A 13758-nucleotide genomic window follows, 5' to 3' on the forward strand; every position below is an offset into this window, starting at 1 on the left:
CTACTTTTAAAAGCGCTGTATAAAAAAAACTAAAGTTTTTAATGCGGAATCGAAAGCTACAGAATGCAACACAAAGGAATAGATGATAGCAAATAATGCATGCGTGACAACATTTCAGGTCGTGCACGTTCCTTACGAGGGGAAATAAACAGCCGTTTACGAAATGAACACAGAAACGTCTTTCTTTAAACATCTGTTGAGCCTCTATTTTTTTTTGCGCTTCCGCATAAACACCTTTTACCGTGTCAACCTGACGTCAGCAGGCAGCATCGCCGGCTCTCGCCGCGAGTAGCACTGTCTAGCCCTCTGCTCCCTCCACGGCGACGACGCGCCGTCGATACAACGGCGGCACCTTTTTTTTTTTTCTCCTCCCAAACTAAACCAGGCTAATAAGATTCAGAGTGGGAGGGCAGATCCGCGGTGAGGTCCGCAAAACAGAAACACACACCGGCCCCGGGAGTAGAGAGAGAGGGAGGGAGAGCTGGAGCCAGTTATCTTTGCGAGGCAGGGAGGGGGAGAGAAAGAGAGAGAGAGAGAAAAGAGCTCGGGAAAGGAAGCAAGTGCGCGGCGCACAGAACATGGAGTTACAGACAACTCACCTTTCCAGTCATTCCAGGTGCTGCCAGCGACTAGGATAGCAATGCGCGCAAGAGCACTGAGGAATCATCGGAATGTCTGAGGGGTATCACACATGCACACCCGCCTGTGTCGCCGTGCTGCTGCAGTCCGCCCTTCTGTCCTGTAGCGTGAGGAAGAACTTAATTACTCCGAGGCGGACAGGTGAGGAGCGCCGCTCGGGTGCCCGGCTCCGGCGTTACTTAATTTCGTTTCTGAGCGTCGGGCGAGCAGGGGGAGAATGGATGACCGGGGGGAGGACAAACCGAGGAAGCACGAGAAGAGCAAGACGCCCAAGCGCAAAGAGAAGAGGCGCAAACCTGGCAAGCTCTTCAGGAGGAAGTCGCTGAAGTCGGTGGGGAATTTCATGAACAGGATCTTAAAAACTTTAGGCACCTTGGCTCACTTCGGCGATGTCAGCCCGCCCGATGCCGAGGACGACGACGGGGGGTTCCGGGATAGTACACCTTGCACGTTGAGTGCCCACTCAGGAAACCTTAAAGATGACATTCAGGTTGGGGAGAGCGCCGTCAAGAAGAGCGTGACACTGTCTTCCCACGGATCTATAAAGGAAAGACTTTCTTGGAGCTACGGGGATAAAACGCCGGGTGTACTGGGTTTGAAGAATCATGGCAACACCTGTTTCATGAACGCCGTCGTTCAGTGCCTAAGCAATACGGACCTGTTCGCCGAGTATCTCGGTTTGGAACAGTACAAATCGGATTTCTGCCAGAGGAAAGTTAATGGGATTGTGAAAAGTGAAGATCTGCCCCACGCGAAGGGTGAAGTCACTGAGCAGCTGGCGTCGTTGGTCAGGGCGCTGTGGACACTGGAGTATACGCCACAGTTGTCCGTGGAGTTCAAGGTAGGTCACCTGTGGCTACAGGATATACATGAAATACCCGTCCCTTTTGTGCGTGTGTGTGAGTGAGCGTAAACGGCAGATTTACTGCCCAGATGGGGAAAGTCAAAACGAATAGCTGGACTACAGACACAAGATTTTAACGCGACCACATCGAGTGCAACTTTGCAGTTTGGCTTCAGTCAGCCCTGCCATGGGAGCGACATCTTGAATTAGTGGATCGGGGCTCGCAGTCGATTCATAAAAGCGCCCAGCGACCCGTTGACAGTCAGCTGATCGGAGCACGGCTGTTTAAAGATAAACACTGTTTGTTTTTTTTTAAAGAAAGTGTTTTACGCAGGCACGTCTCCAGCAGGGCGCGATGTGATTATTCCTGTTGCAACAGGTCTCGGAGCCCGCGCCAGGCGCTGCGCTGATTACAGTTCAAACAGCGACCGCCGGTGCCTCTTCCTCGGTCTGCTTATCTCGAAGCCCACCGCCACTTCCGCGAGCGAGCGCAGGTAACCCAGTGGGAGGAGCTCGGGCTCGTCCACGCCGGCCTGGGGGAGCTGTCTCCCGGGCTTTCAACGCAAACGCGCAGCGGGGACCAGAGGTCTCGCCAGGCTGCAGTTGCATTCGCGTAGGAGCGTCTTTCTGCGGCGTCCCGCCGGCTCGCCGGCCCTTAAGGGAACCGGAAAGTTTGGGATGTTTGGAGGAAGGGAAGGCGCGACTATAAACGCAGTTCGGGTCGACTGTGGCTGTCGGCTCGTTAAGTACTGATGGAGCAAGTCCTTAACTGCTGAGGCAGTCCCCTTCGCTGCCCAAGATCGCGTCTTTAAACACAGAGCCCTAGTGCTTTAGTGTATTCATGTAAGACGGCTGTACCGCCAACACGTGCGGTTAGGGTTTGATCAGCCTTGTTGGTCTGGCTATTTGAGAACGAGGGCGACATGACCCTAACCCCCCCCCCACACACACACACAAATAATTACTCAATTGCATTCACTTAAAAGTTTCTTGAAGACTTTATTTAATTTCTGATTGTAGGGACAATCAGTGTTCAAGTTCAGGAATCGGTGACTTGTGTCAGTGATTGGTGCTGTGTTGGCTCAAACTTCTTGACAAAGAAGGGCTCCCACAACCATTTGATTTGAAACAAGGTGGGTCTGTGAAATGTCCATCTCATTCTATTGTCGTGCGCGTAGTCCTTTAACCTCCCAAGAGACAAGTCCACCCAAGGTCAGTCCTGGAATGTTTTCTTTTTTAATCAGTGTCCCACTGTAGCACTTCCTGGGCAGGTGCCATGAGGGATCACCAGTATCTGAACTGGTATCGGAATGCAGCTGCACTGTTTTATCCAGTTTGCCTTTGTTAGGGTTGGCATGCTGGCGTGGTGGTTAGAGCTGCTGCTTTAGAGTTCCTGGGTCAATTCCAGATGTTGGAAACCTATGTGTGGAGCTTGCATGTTCTCCCCTAATCAGCGGTGCTCAGATTTCCCCCCATCTTCCAAATGACATGCTGGCCGGCTTAATCGGTGTCTCTGAATCATCGCTGTGTGCTTGTGTCCTGGTGGTGATGGTATCCCATCCAGAGTGCAGTTCGACCCTGTGCCCTGTTCTTGTGGGACAGGCTCCAGGCTGGCCTTTAAGAGTGATGACTGACTTTCTGACACTGGTTAGAGGGTGTTCGTTAGTGATATAAGCCCTTCACTTCTAATACAGTGTAAATGCATAATAGCAAAACTAAATGCAGAATTCCACCTTGTTTGCAAGTAGCTGTGACAAATCCATTGCCTCCCGTTTTTCAGCCCTTGCCCCCGGCTGATTCCGATTTATCTTAATTTGCTCAAAGCTGTAGATACCTCTGTTCTGTTACGAGTCAATTATATGCCTAAACAAGTCTGTAATGTATTCTTTTTGCAGTTTGCACGAAGGCTGAGCCGCGCAGTAGCTAAGCCAAGAGATGCTATCCGTGACAAGTCAGTGCTCTCCTTGTTGCCTGAGCTGTTCTCCCAATTAGCCCTCCAGGAATTTTCAGGGAGGAGGGAAGATTCACAGAACACGCCTGTGACCAGAATTATTTAGCAGCCCAGATGCAGATGCTTGCTTTCTCTAAATGTGCTTCTCACTTCTGTCATGGAGAGTTTGCTGCTTAACAGGAAACACTAGCCAGTGGATTCTGAGACCTTGGGGGAGGGGGGGTGGGAAACACAAGGCAGATATATGCACATCAGGAAGAATGCTGTATGACCACAGCCTTACGGTCCTCATCTGTCTTTTGCATGAAGAACTTGCCCTTTTCATGCAGCACAAGCAACACACAAAGTATAGCTAAAGCAAACTGCCAGCAGAAAGATCTCTGGGTAGACTCAGGTTGGCGTTGTCATGGGACTGCAGAAGATTGTTCTCCGGGTTTGCCAGGAGGTGAACCCGAAGGGATGTATTCTGAATAATGTACAGTATGTGAGCACTAGACGAATGTATAGGAAGCATGATGGAGACGGCTCTGTTCGTCCTGCTCTGTGTGCGTTCAGGGCAGCGTTTGCAATCCACTTGTTCGGGGCGGGATGTGGGGATTGTGAGGAGTTCCCGAGCAGGGCTTCTTCTCCAGATGCTGTCCGGTCGGGAAAAGCACGCGTCCCGCCTCACAGACTGAGGAAGCTGATACAAGAAACAGACTACTGCCTTTTTACTGTACGGCAGTAGGAGCATGCCATTATTTTCCTTTTCAGTTAGCTTTGCCAAATACATAATTGGATTTCAATTTGGAACATAGCTAGGAGGCTATTTAGAGTTTAGGCAGAAGTGGTTGCAGTGAAGCCCTTGACTCTGAAAAGCATAGACTGTAAAGAACACTCATCTCGTACACATTGTGTTCCGAGAATAACGAGACATCAATAACCCCTGCGTCCTCCAACAGCATTATTCATGCTAAACCGGATGATTTAAGGGTAGGAATTTAACCAGGCTACGTCTCCATTAAATACGGCGGACCACATTGTAAGAAAGCTTAGGAATTTCAGTGAAAAGAGGATTTTTCACTAAATGACTCTCTTTGGAGCAAAGTGGCCGGAAATTGTATTTACTAAGAGGATTTACTTCTATGAAACTGAAAAAACGCAATGCCATTTCAATTGTCCTGAATAAATCACTTTTAATTACAACATTTTTTTGAGTTACAATGGAGCTGAATTCATTTTAGGAAACTGATATTGGAGAGTCTGATTTGCCCTTAAGTCAATCATACACAGCTGACAGCGATTTTAAATACAGGACAGTCTATAAATAAAAACAGCCTGACACGGTCTGACAATGCAGCGCAGCTACTGAACTTGGTGTGTACAGTACTGCATGTGCTAGGAATGACACATGCAGATAAACAGGTCTTAATTACTGCAAAAGGGCAGAAGCCAAGTGTAATTAGCTTCGACCGGTCAGCCAAGGTCTAAATAGATGTTAGTGTCACAAAACATTTCACACAGATAGCTGTAGAAATGTAATCAGTGCTAGGAACAGGTGCTAGCATTAATTAGACTTCAAACTGTCTTTCTAATGTCATTGTATTGCCAGTTTGAACTGACTGCACAAGGAAGGGTCTGTCCCGGGCAGGGGACAGAGGGGGTATCTGCAGCTCCTGGGACAGTAGGCACTTGAGACTCATTTCAGTACTTCATTCTACCCTCCTGTAAGTTCTGCAGTGGTGTGGAAGTCCTAGTGTGGATTGGCCCTGTTCTGGCCATGGGGACTGCTGGTGTCCTCTGGCATGACCTCTGATTCAAGTTAAGTGTTTCCACAACTTTTCCTCAACCTAGTTGACATGTTACAATAAGACTTTCACAAGACCTTCAGAAGGAATGTACCAAGTGTGCCTCCTGGCCTGGGCTCATCCCACCTGCCATCTTCCACACACTCGGTATGTAGGATACGCCTGTTCTCATACTCAGAATCGTTTACTTCACAGCTGCTTAATATTCGGGGTAGGTTCCTCTCCGTGCTCTGCTCACAGAATGCTAATCAGACCTTAAAAAGAATGGTAGTGTCTTGATATGCGGTGTTGGACTGGGAGGAAGGTCGCTGTGTTTCTGCTTTCGGTAGATTGCTTCACCAGCGTTCATTTACGGTTCGCATTTCGCTCCTCGGGGGCCAAAAAATTGGATTTGTCCCGTAGCTCTGGAAACAGAGGTAGCAGCAATAACAAAAAACCCATCTCGACGACATTTAGATCATAGGAACGAACTTCAACAAGCTGGTGCATTTCTGTATCTTTAAAATTTCAAAATCCCCTCGGTGTCATCAGTTTGTACTAGGTTAGGCAGAGCTTTGGCGCTGCCAGGTCTGAAATGGGTGTGATTTGTTGGAATTGTTGGTAGGCGGTTTTAACATGAGTTATTGATGTCGGGTCTTTGGAAAGAGTAGCAAAATCCCCATGTGTGTGCTAACAGCCTGGCCTACAGTTTGTGCAACGTCATTTTAAATCCTGTCCCTACCATAGTCATAAGCAAGACATTTGCCCTTCTATGATTTTAAGGGTTAGGCATTTAATAATAAGTAATGCAGACAGAGGATTACTTACAACTGTTTCGAATGTTTACTCCTGGCAAATGCCACATTCAGGCAAGTTCACTTTAGTCACTTTGTGTCCTGAAAATGCCAGTTTGTGGTTGAGTCTCCACCTGTTTCCTTAAGTGTGCTTCCCAAACCAATCCTCAGTGCCCATGGTGGCAAGACTCTCTAGTGTCCTCGGCTTAGAAGGGTGTCCATTATACCAGCAGCCTTGACATTTCGTAGTGGTGGACATTGGAATGAAACGTGGTAGATCGAGTTGTTTGCAGATTCTTTCATAATCATCTCCTAACTTGTGAAGGTCAGAAACCATTTGTCTGCAGTCCCTGAAGAGCTCTGTGTCATTCACCATGCTAACCTGCTACTGTTGTCTCCCTTGTGTCACCTCTTTTTATACCTTAGGGAAATGGGAAACCTTAAAAGGTATCTATATTGTTTCAGAGGCTTCCACTGCACTTCTGAAGAGCAGGATGTTACTGTAAATCTTGATTTTGTTGGATTTTATTTAAATGAATACCTAGAGGTACAGAAATGTACTCTATGAGCATAACAAAATGCTCATTGCAGCGTTATGACAATTACAACAGAATATTTTTTTATTTTCTTAGTAACATCTTTCTGTGAAGATTTCTTACTCCCATTTTATTGGGGGGTGTAAATAAATGTTGAGAGCATTGTATATCCCCTTACTCGCTTTGCTTTCCTTGGCTTATATTACATCATGTACTGTATTCTGTTAGAAGAGGACAGAAACAATGATATACAACTGTTTATTTAATGGAAATCTTCTGTCAGTACAATACGTTTCTGTTCTTAAATGAAATGAAACATCTGCTCCCCACAAGCACAGAAAGCCCTTTGTGTATAACATGTTAGACTAAACGTAGCATTTGGTCAACTTTTTTTTCATCTTGCAATTTATTTTTAAAAAAGCCCTAGTCTTAGTGTTCATCCAAATAATATCTTCGAAACAAGGCGTGCTTTTCAGTGCGTTCGGAGAAAGAAGGCTGGTGTGCCCCAGACACTCAGGCACGGTTGGTTTCAAGCTAGATGTGGATTTGTCAAGTTCATGACCTGTCGGTGCGTGCGGTCTGCGTGTCTGAGCCGGCCGTTCTTCTCGTTGATGTCAGTGGGAGGGTGAGTGTGCAGTTCTCCGAGAGAAATTGTTCGAGAAATTTCTGGACCCCTCATCCCTGCTTTGAACTCTTCTGTCCGCCCCCCAACATGCATTTCGTTTTTGTCACGTTGATCCACCGCTTGCCTCGTTCCGGGTACCAGGGGGACAAGGGAAAAAAAAATGGCCCAGTGCGTTTGCCCTTGAAATGTCGCAGCCTTGCAGTGTGACGTCTCCACCTGGTTGATTCATGGGTTATGAAAGAGGCAACGGCAGCAGAGATGAACTGCGACCCCGAGCCATGAAAAACTCCCGTTAATGAGAGCATGTGGCAGGAGTGCGCCGGTTGGCCTTCCTCTGGAAGAGCACTCCTCTGATTTTATTGGGCTCTGGATACGAAAAGGCAGGTGGTGCTCATTTGAATGATTGAGAAGAGAAAGGGAGCACAGTCGTTTATTTTGCCCTTGCTTCCTTCAGAATCAATTGGAGGGCAACAGCAGCCGTGTCCTGACTAGCAGGCCGCTGGCGAGCTGACTTGAGGTGCATCAGGACTCGTCAGCTGGCCTCGCCGACGCCACCCGCTGGTTCAGTGGAGGCTGGTATTGTTTTCCCCTCTCTGGTCGCCTTCCCCTGGCGATAAGCGATGCCATTCCGCAACGGGGAGCAAGCCGTGCCATGTGAATGTGCCATTGCTTGGCTTTGACGCGAGGAGGTCTGCAGGCTTGAGAATGGCAATCTTTTAGAGCGATCATATCGTAATTGTGTCTCGGTATGTTTTTTCCGGCTAAGGAAGCGTCTCTTCACTGCTCATTTTAGCCACTGAGGACCCCCGGGGTGTGCGACCGCTCCTCGTGCGACTGTCTGCAGAGTAAGATGACAGCGCTCCTCCTTTACAGGACCTGCGAGAGGGAGAGGAATCCTGGGTTTGGATGTGTGCCTGACCATGCATGAAGCAGAAGCTGTTTCTGTTTCATTTTTAGTCTTCTGCGGAGCATGTGCGCAGATTTCACACTGATAGGGAGATGTTTAAAGAGACTGTCTTCTTTTCTTCCTCCACAATGCTTGTGAGCGGTATACAGACAAGCGCTGCTGTGCCTGGCAAAAAAAGAAAAAGTAACAGTAGAAATTAAAATGTTGGAAAAAGAATCCTTCTCCTTCCGTTCATAACAGGCTGGTGTATTCCAAAAATGAGTACTGTGCCCAGATTTCACACACTAGTCCTTTAAAATAAAACCCAGCAGGTTTTGAGTGAAGCCAGTTCTGACAGCTGAGATATCCATGTGGCACGTTATGCCTGCCAGTTTGTGTTCGGCACAATGTAGTGTGAGGGTGTTTGTTTTCCATCTCCTGGAAAGGAATGGGAATGTTAAGTTGTTCGAAAACTCCTCCCTGGTTAACTCATGACTTTCTGGAAGAGATGTTGACTCCTGATCCTGGTCCTCCTCCCTGTGGGATTTCCCAGTCCGCTAGCTGGCACGTCTTGTTTTTCAGCGGTAATGAATTAAAAATTTAATGAACTCAATCAAAACTTCATTTGGGTAAATAAGGGCTGAGGCTGTATGAAAACTGGCAGGCACAGGGGTCCTCCAGGTCTGGGGGTTAAAAAGCGCTGCTTTAGGGATATTGCTTGACGGCCGACACTTTCACACAGTTCACACCCTGAGGCATCGTTGTCGGGCCAGGTGTGGTGCCTACAGCGTGCTCTTCAAAGCAAAAGGCCAAGCGCGGTAAGGAATACACTTCATAGCCGCTCAGCGCTGTGTGATCCCCTGTCAGTCTCTGGGCTGTTACCCTTTTTTTGCACTTTTGTAGGCGCTTGCTTGCGTTGTTCTGTCCCTGCACTGAAGCTGTCACACAGCTAGAGCATCAGGGGAGGTTGAAGGAGGGATGTCCTCCTGTTTTTCCTCAGAGCTGTGCATTAGCTGTGACTGTAAGGGGAAGGGTTGCAGGTGAGAGAGCACAGGCTGTGCAGTCGTATCTTTCGGGGGCATCTTAATCAGATGACAGGCCCATTTAGAAGAAGAGCAGGAGAAGCACAGAGACGCCAAAGCTTCCCTTTATCCCCGAGTGGGTGTTTGCTCAGTTGGTGCCTGGCTGCGTTCTGCATACTTTTGAGCAAGTGGCCGTATGTTAGCTATACTAGTTAGGCTGGATGCAGAGCTATCGTCTAGCTGTAGACACGGTTAATCTCTCCACAATCCCTACATTGCGTGCATGGTAATCATTTGGTGTTGCACATGCAGGTTTTTGGATAAAACAAATGACTGCCTCTAGGTTTCAGCGGAACACTTAAGCTATTATATAAAGCCTGTGATGTCATGATATGCTGAAGCCTTTATTGTGTGTTTGCTCAAGGATTTGAGGATCTAAAACTGTACACGTGAAAACCCGACTGAATTTGCCATTCTTTTTTTAGGCTTATTCTCGATTTGAATGATGCTTCGGCACCCCAGATTGAAAGCTCTCTGCATCACAGTCGCAGTGGGGGTTTGGTTACAGTGCAGCTGTTCCCCATCTCCAGGCTGCGCCTTCACGTATCTCGAGCTGAATCACTGAAATATGTCCCGGATTCCTGCCTTTTCCCCTCCACCCGTTTTATAACTGCTTCATCCCATTCGGAGCCTATCCCAGCAAGGCAGAAGGCCCTCAAAGTCCTGCAGTTTTCTGAATCTCAAATTGAGCATAAGCAGGCACTAAAGATTATTTCTCTGTTTTCATTTTTTCTAAAAAAAAACCAACATTATTAAATGCAAAACAGATTACCTTTCTAGAAAGGGTTCAGCCCATACAGGGTCCAGGCAGATGAGGTCTTAGTGTATTTTTTTAAAAAATGCTGAAGCCTGAAGATCTATTTAAGAGTAATTAATCACCTGCTTTTTAGATTTATTGTCCCAAATAGCAATATTAGTGACTACTTCTGTGTCCCAGAGAATAAACTACTCACAGCCAATTTATACAGTAGCTGTTAAATCTAACAGCATCATTTTACTAAATATAAAATAATAAAATAAATTATATGATGAGCTCGGGAGACTGAATTTAGTTTTAAAAAAATTGAAAGGTCATTTTCTAAACTGAAAATCTCTGCCAATTTTTGCACGTAGGAAGTTGCTTCTAGGAAGTGAAAAAGGCTGTGGGGGCAACTTTTGGACTAGATGCAACATTTCCGCGTTGAAGCTGCAGTTTTTTTTATCGCCTTAATATAGTAACCGTTGGGGTTTCTGTTTCAAAAGTGCAAAAGGTTATCTAAGCCACATTCCTTCAAGAAAAGGCAGCAGTTCATGGACTGTGAACGAAGGGAGGACTTCAGCACAGGTTGCAAAAATGACTGTTTCTGAGTTTGCTTTTTAATTACTAATTGGCATTTCGGCCCCTGAAACTCATTTTTCGGTTTATTGTTTATGAGATGCCAGTGGCAAAACGAGCCCTGTGGTTTCAGTTTCTGTGGCACACAGTCCACTGGGAGGAATTCCAAGGAGCCAGGTTAGAGAAAATGAAGACTTTGAACAGTGTAACACTTAGGGCTTGGAAGAGTTAGCCAATAACCTCATTGCAAGTGAGCAACCACAAACAACAAAACAGCCATCTTTTGTTAGTTTTTTTTTTTGCTTGCTTGTTGTGGTGAGAATCATGGCAAAACAGTCCAAACACGGTTTCAAATACTTTATGAGAGTTCTAGTCTGTACCGCTGTACTGCCATTGAAGTACAGTTACAATCTGGGACAAGTCATTTCTTAATTATGACACATTAGACTGCCGTGATTGCTGTGAATTTTGACTATTGGATAAACATCTTTGCTGTATTAAAACCTTACAAAGGTGCGGATTTTTCTCTTTGGTGTGATACCTTTGATCATTTCTGATTCAAATTAAATTTCTGCCAGGTAGTTTTCACAGGAACTTTTTCCAATATACAATAACATGCAGATTAATTTGAAAGTAAAATTTGCACTCTAAATCTGTTTTTTTGTAACCATTAAGCAATCTAAACTCTTTACCTTCCTGTAACAGTGCGAAGAAGCAGCAGAGCTTCCTTCTCTGGCATTGTCATGATTTGTTTTTTCATGTCGAAAACATTAGAATATGTCGAAAGCCATCAGACACCTCTTGACTGCCAATAGTTTGTTTTTTTATTTAGTGAAAGACCTGCTTATCATTGTGACCATACAGTAGCCAAGTTATACCTGTAGTGTAACAGGAAGAATACAATTATAAGAAAGATCTTGAAAGATAATGGTTGTTTTACACTTCATTTTAAATCTTCACATACTGTAGTGTTGAAATTATTTCTGAAATGTCTGGGCCATTTCCCAATAATCTAAAATTCCTAATAGTCTAGCAAATAGGTTTTTAGCTGTTTGAATCTGAATACCAAAGTAAAAAGCATAATATCTTCCTGCTCTCCTCTTTTCCATTTCTGTGTCCTGTGGAAAACTGGTGGAGTCCCTCTAATCTCTTAAAATTAGGAGTAATACTGCAGAGAAGGGGAATCTGTAGGTTTTCTTTTTCAACAGCCTATATCCACTCAGTATTGGTTTAACGGGACCAGTTTAACAGCATCTCCCAGCTCTTCATGTGCTGCTGCTGTAACACTTATGACCTGAATTTTTGTTTTTGTGATAGTCATATATTGTAGGAACTCTATCTTTGATAGAAAACCTGCTCTAATTTAAAATATTGTTCAGAAATATTTCCAAGCAGCAGGACTTAAAAGCCCCAACAGATATCTCTGCACCCATGTGGAATATTGGTTACAGGAGTGTCGATTGATTGTTTTATACAAGGCGTGCACATATTGTTTTATTAGGTGCATGACATTATGAGATTTATACATTTTTCGAGGAAGGCAAGTGAGATACGTTAATAAAATAAGTATTCATATTATTCATACCCTCCAGGACTAGAATTGGACAGCGTCTGTTTCTGTCCGCAGACTGTTCACCGCAAACCAGAGCAATGTGCCTCTTCACCATGGAGACTGTGCAGCCCCCGACAACATGAAAATGTGTAAATAAGGATTAGAGGGGAAAGTAAACACTCTGCTTTCTCCCAGGAACCTGCTGCAGGTTCAGCAAAGAGCAGAACTGCGCTGAGACTTCAGGACGACCTTTAAACATGACTTGATTCTTCACGAGGAGCAAACTCCCAAGCTGTGTGGTGGAGTCAAATGCCAAACCTCCGGGGAATTCGTGATGGGTATTGACTGGGTTGTGGTATTGTTAAGGAACAAACAGCCTGCACCAGGCCACCTATAGCTGTCCCGTGCGTTCTGAGATATTTAAATGGATATCAGAAGCCCTAAATGTTACAACGTGAAAGGGAAATAATGTGAGCAGGAACTGGATTTGTGGTTCAGTGCTGCCTATTACACATCGAATTTTGAGGAAGTGAAATTAATCACAGGAACTTCAATAGCAGAGTGTAACAAATCTTAAACTGACAGCAAAATTTGCGACCTGGGTATTTTGGTGATTTAACGTGAACTAAACGCAACATGCTACCGTGGTTCCTAAGAAAATATTTTCAATGACTTATCTTACTAAGTATTACTAAGTACTACTTTGTTCTCTGTAATGTTTGGTTTACAAACAGAGGGCCTGCTTTCCACAGAAGTAATGTTCATTTCCATCCCACACGAGCCAGTCCGCTTGGGCTGAATTGACATCGCGCGTCTCCGTTAACATGATTTCTGTGCTGGGAGCCCGACTTGCGTCAAGGTAGAGCCGGACAGAAGTAAGCAAAACCAGGGGCAGAGATCGCAGTGACCCTGCTGAAACTTTAGTTTTAAATTGAGAAAATCATCTCTGATAAATCACTTGTACTGTAATTGCAGTTTCAGGGAAGATTGCTCTCCTGTCATTAGGGCTTTCTGGAAAGTTCTTTTGTACTGATGTTTTTTTCTCTCCCACATTTATGCTAACATCTAGAGATCTGGGCAAAGAAACAAACTGCAATATCGGCAGTTTTCTGAATCCAGGTTATGTAGATGTGAGGAGTGTTGCTGATTACACTGAAATGCAGGGGCAGTGGGAGGGTTAGAAGGTGCTAACAAAATAAGAAATGTCCCTGGCAGCATCTCCTAACATCTCTTGAATACACAGTCTGGCAGAAACAACATATTTATGTTATTAACTTGACAGTTAATAACTGAACTGTTCCAGCGGTGAGCAGGGTGTTCATTGGTGCAAATTATTCTCTCTTTATGTATATATTTTTGGATGGATTTCTCCCAAGCAAGCGATAAGAAACGAAAGTCACGCTCATGTTTTCTGACAAACTTAATATCTGGGTCCTCATTGTAGCTGCAGTGATGATGCAAAAACTACTTTGTAGCATGAATTCTACGTAGAATTTAGAATTGCCTGTCTTGTCACTCAACCTCGATAGTAGAGTTTATCAACTGAGCCAGTGCTCATCCATGGCAGACTTTCAGCGGTTTGTTTGCCATCTTGAAAAATGATGCCACAGACTGTGACTTGCTGTTGTCTGACTCCCATATAAGTATTAAACATATTTGCTTGCATGCTCCTTTATCCCTTTATGGGTAACTAGCGGTGTTCGACACCACTAGCAGAATTATTCTGTCAAGATGAGTTAAAAGGTGTCTTGTAGCCTTTATGTTCGGT

General features: G+C 45.2%; 1 protein-coding gene across 1 annotated transcript in view; it reads left to right on the forward strand.

Moving 5' to 3' along the window:
• Positions 1-454: 454 nt before the first annotated feature.
• Positions 455-13758, forward strand: part of usp43a (ubiquitin specific peptidase 43a) — a 126350-nt gene continuing 113046 nt past the window's right edge. Inside the window, exon 1 of the mRNA XM_088926733.1 lies at positions 455-1480. Coding sequence (XP_088782859.1) covers positions 857-1480 — 624 coding nt within the window. The 5' untranslated portion in view covers positions 455-856. The remainder of the gene's footprint in view (positions 1481-13758) is intronic.

Source organism: Atractosteus spatula, chromosome 11 (genome assembly GCF_055471065.1).
Source record: "Atractosteus spatula isolate fAtrSpa1 chromosome 11, fAtrSpa1.hap1, whole genome shotgun sequence".
Lineage (NCBI taxonomy): Eukaryota > Metazoa > Chordata > Actinopteri > Semionotiformes > Lepisosteidae > Atractosteus > Atractosteus spatula.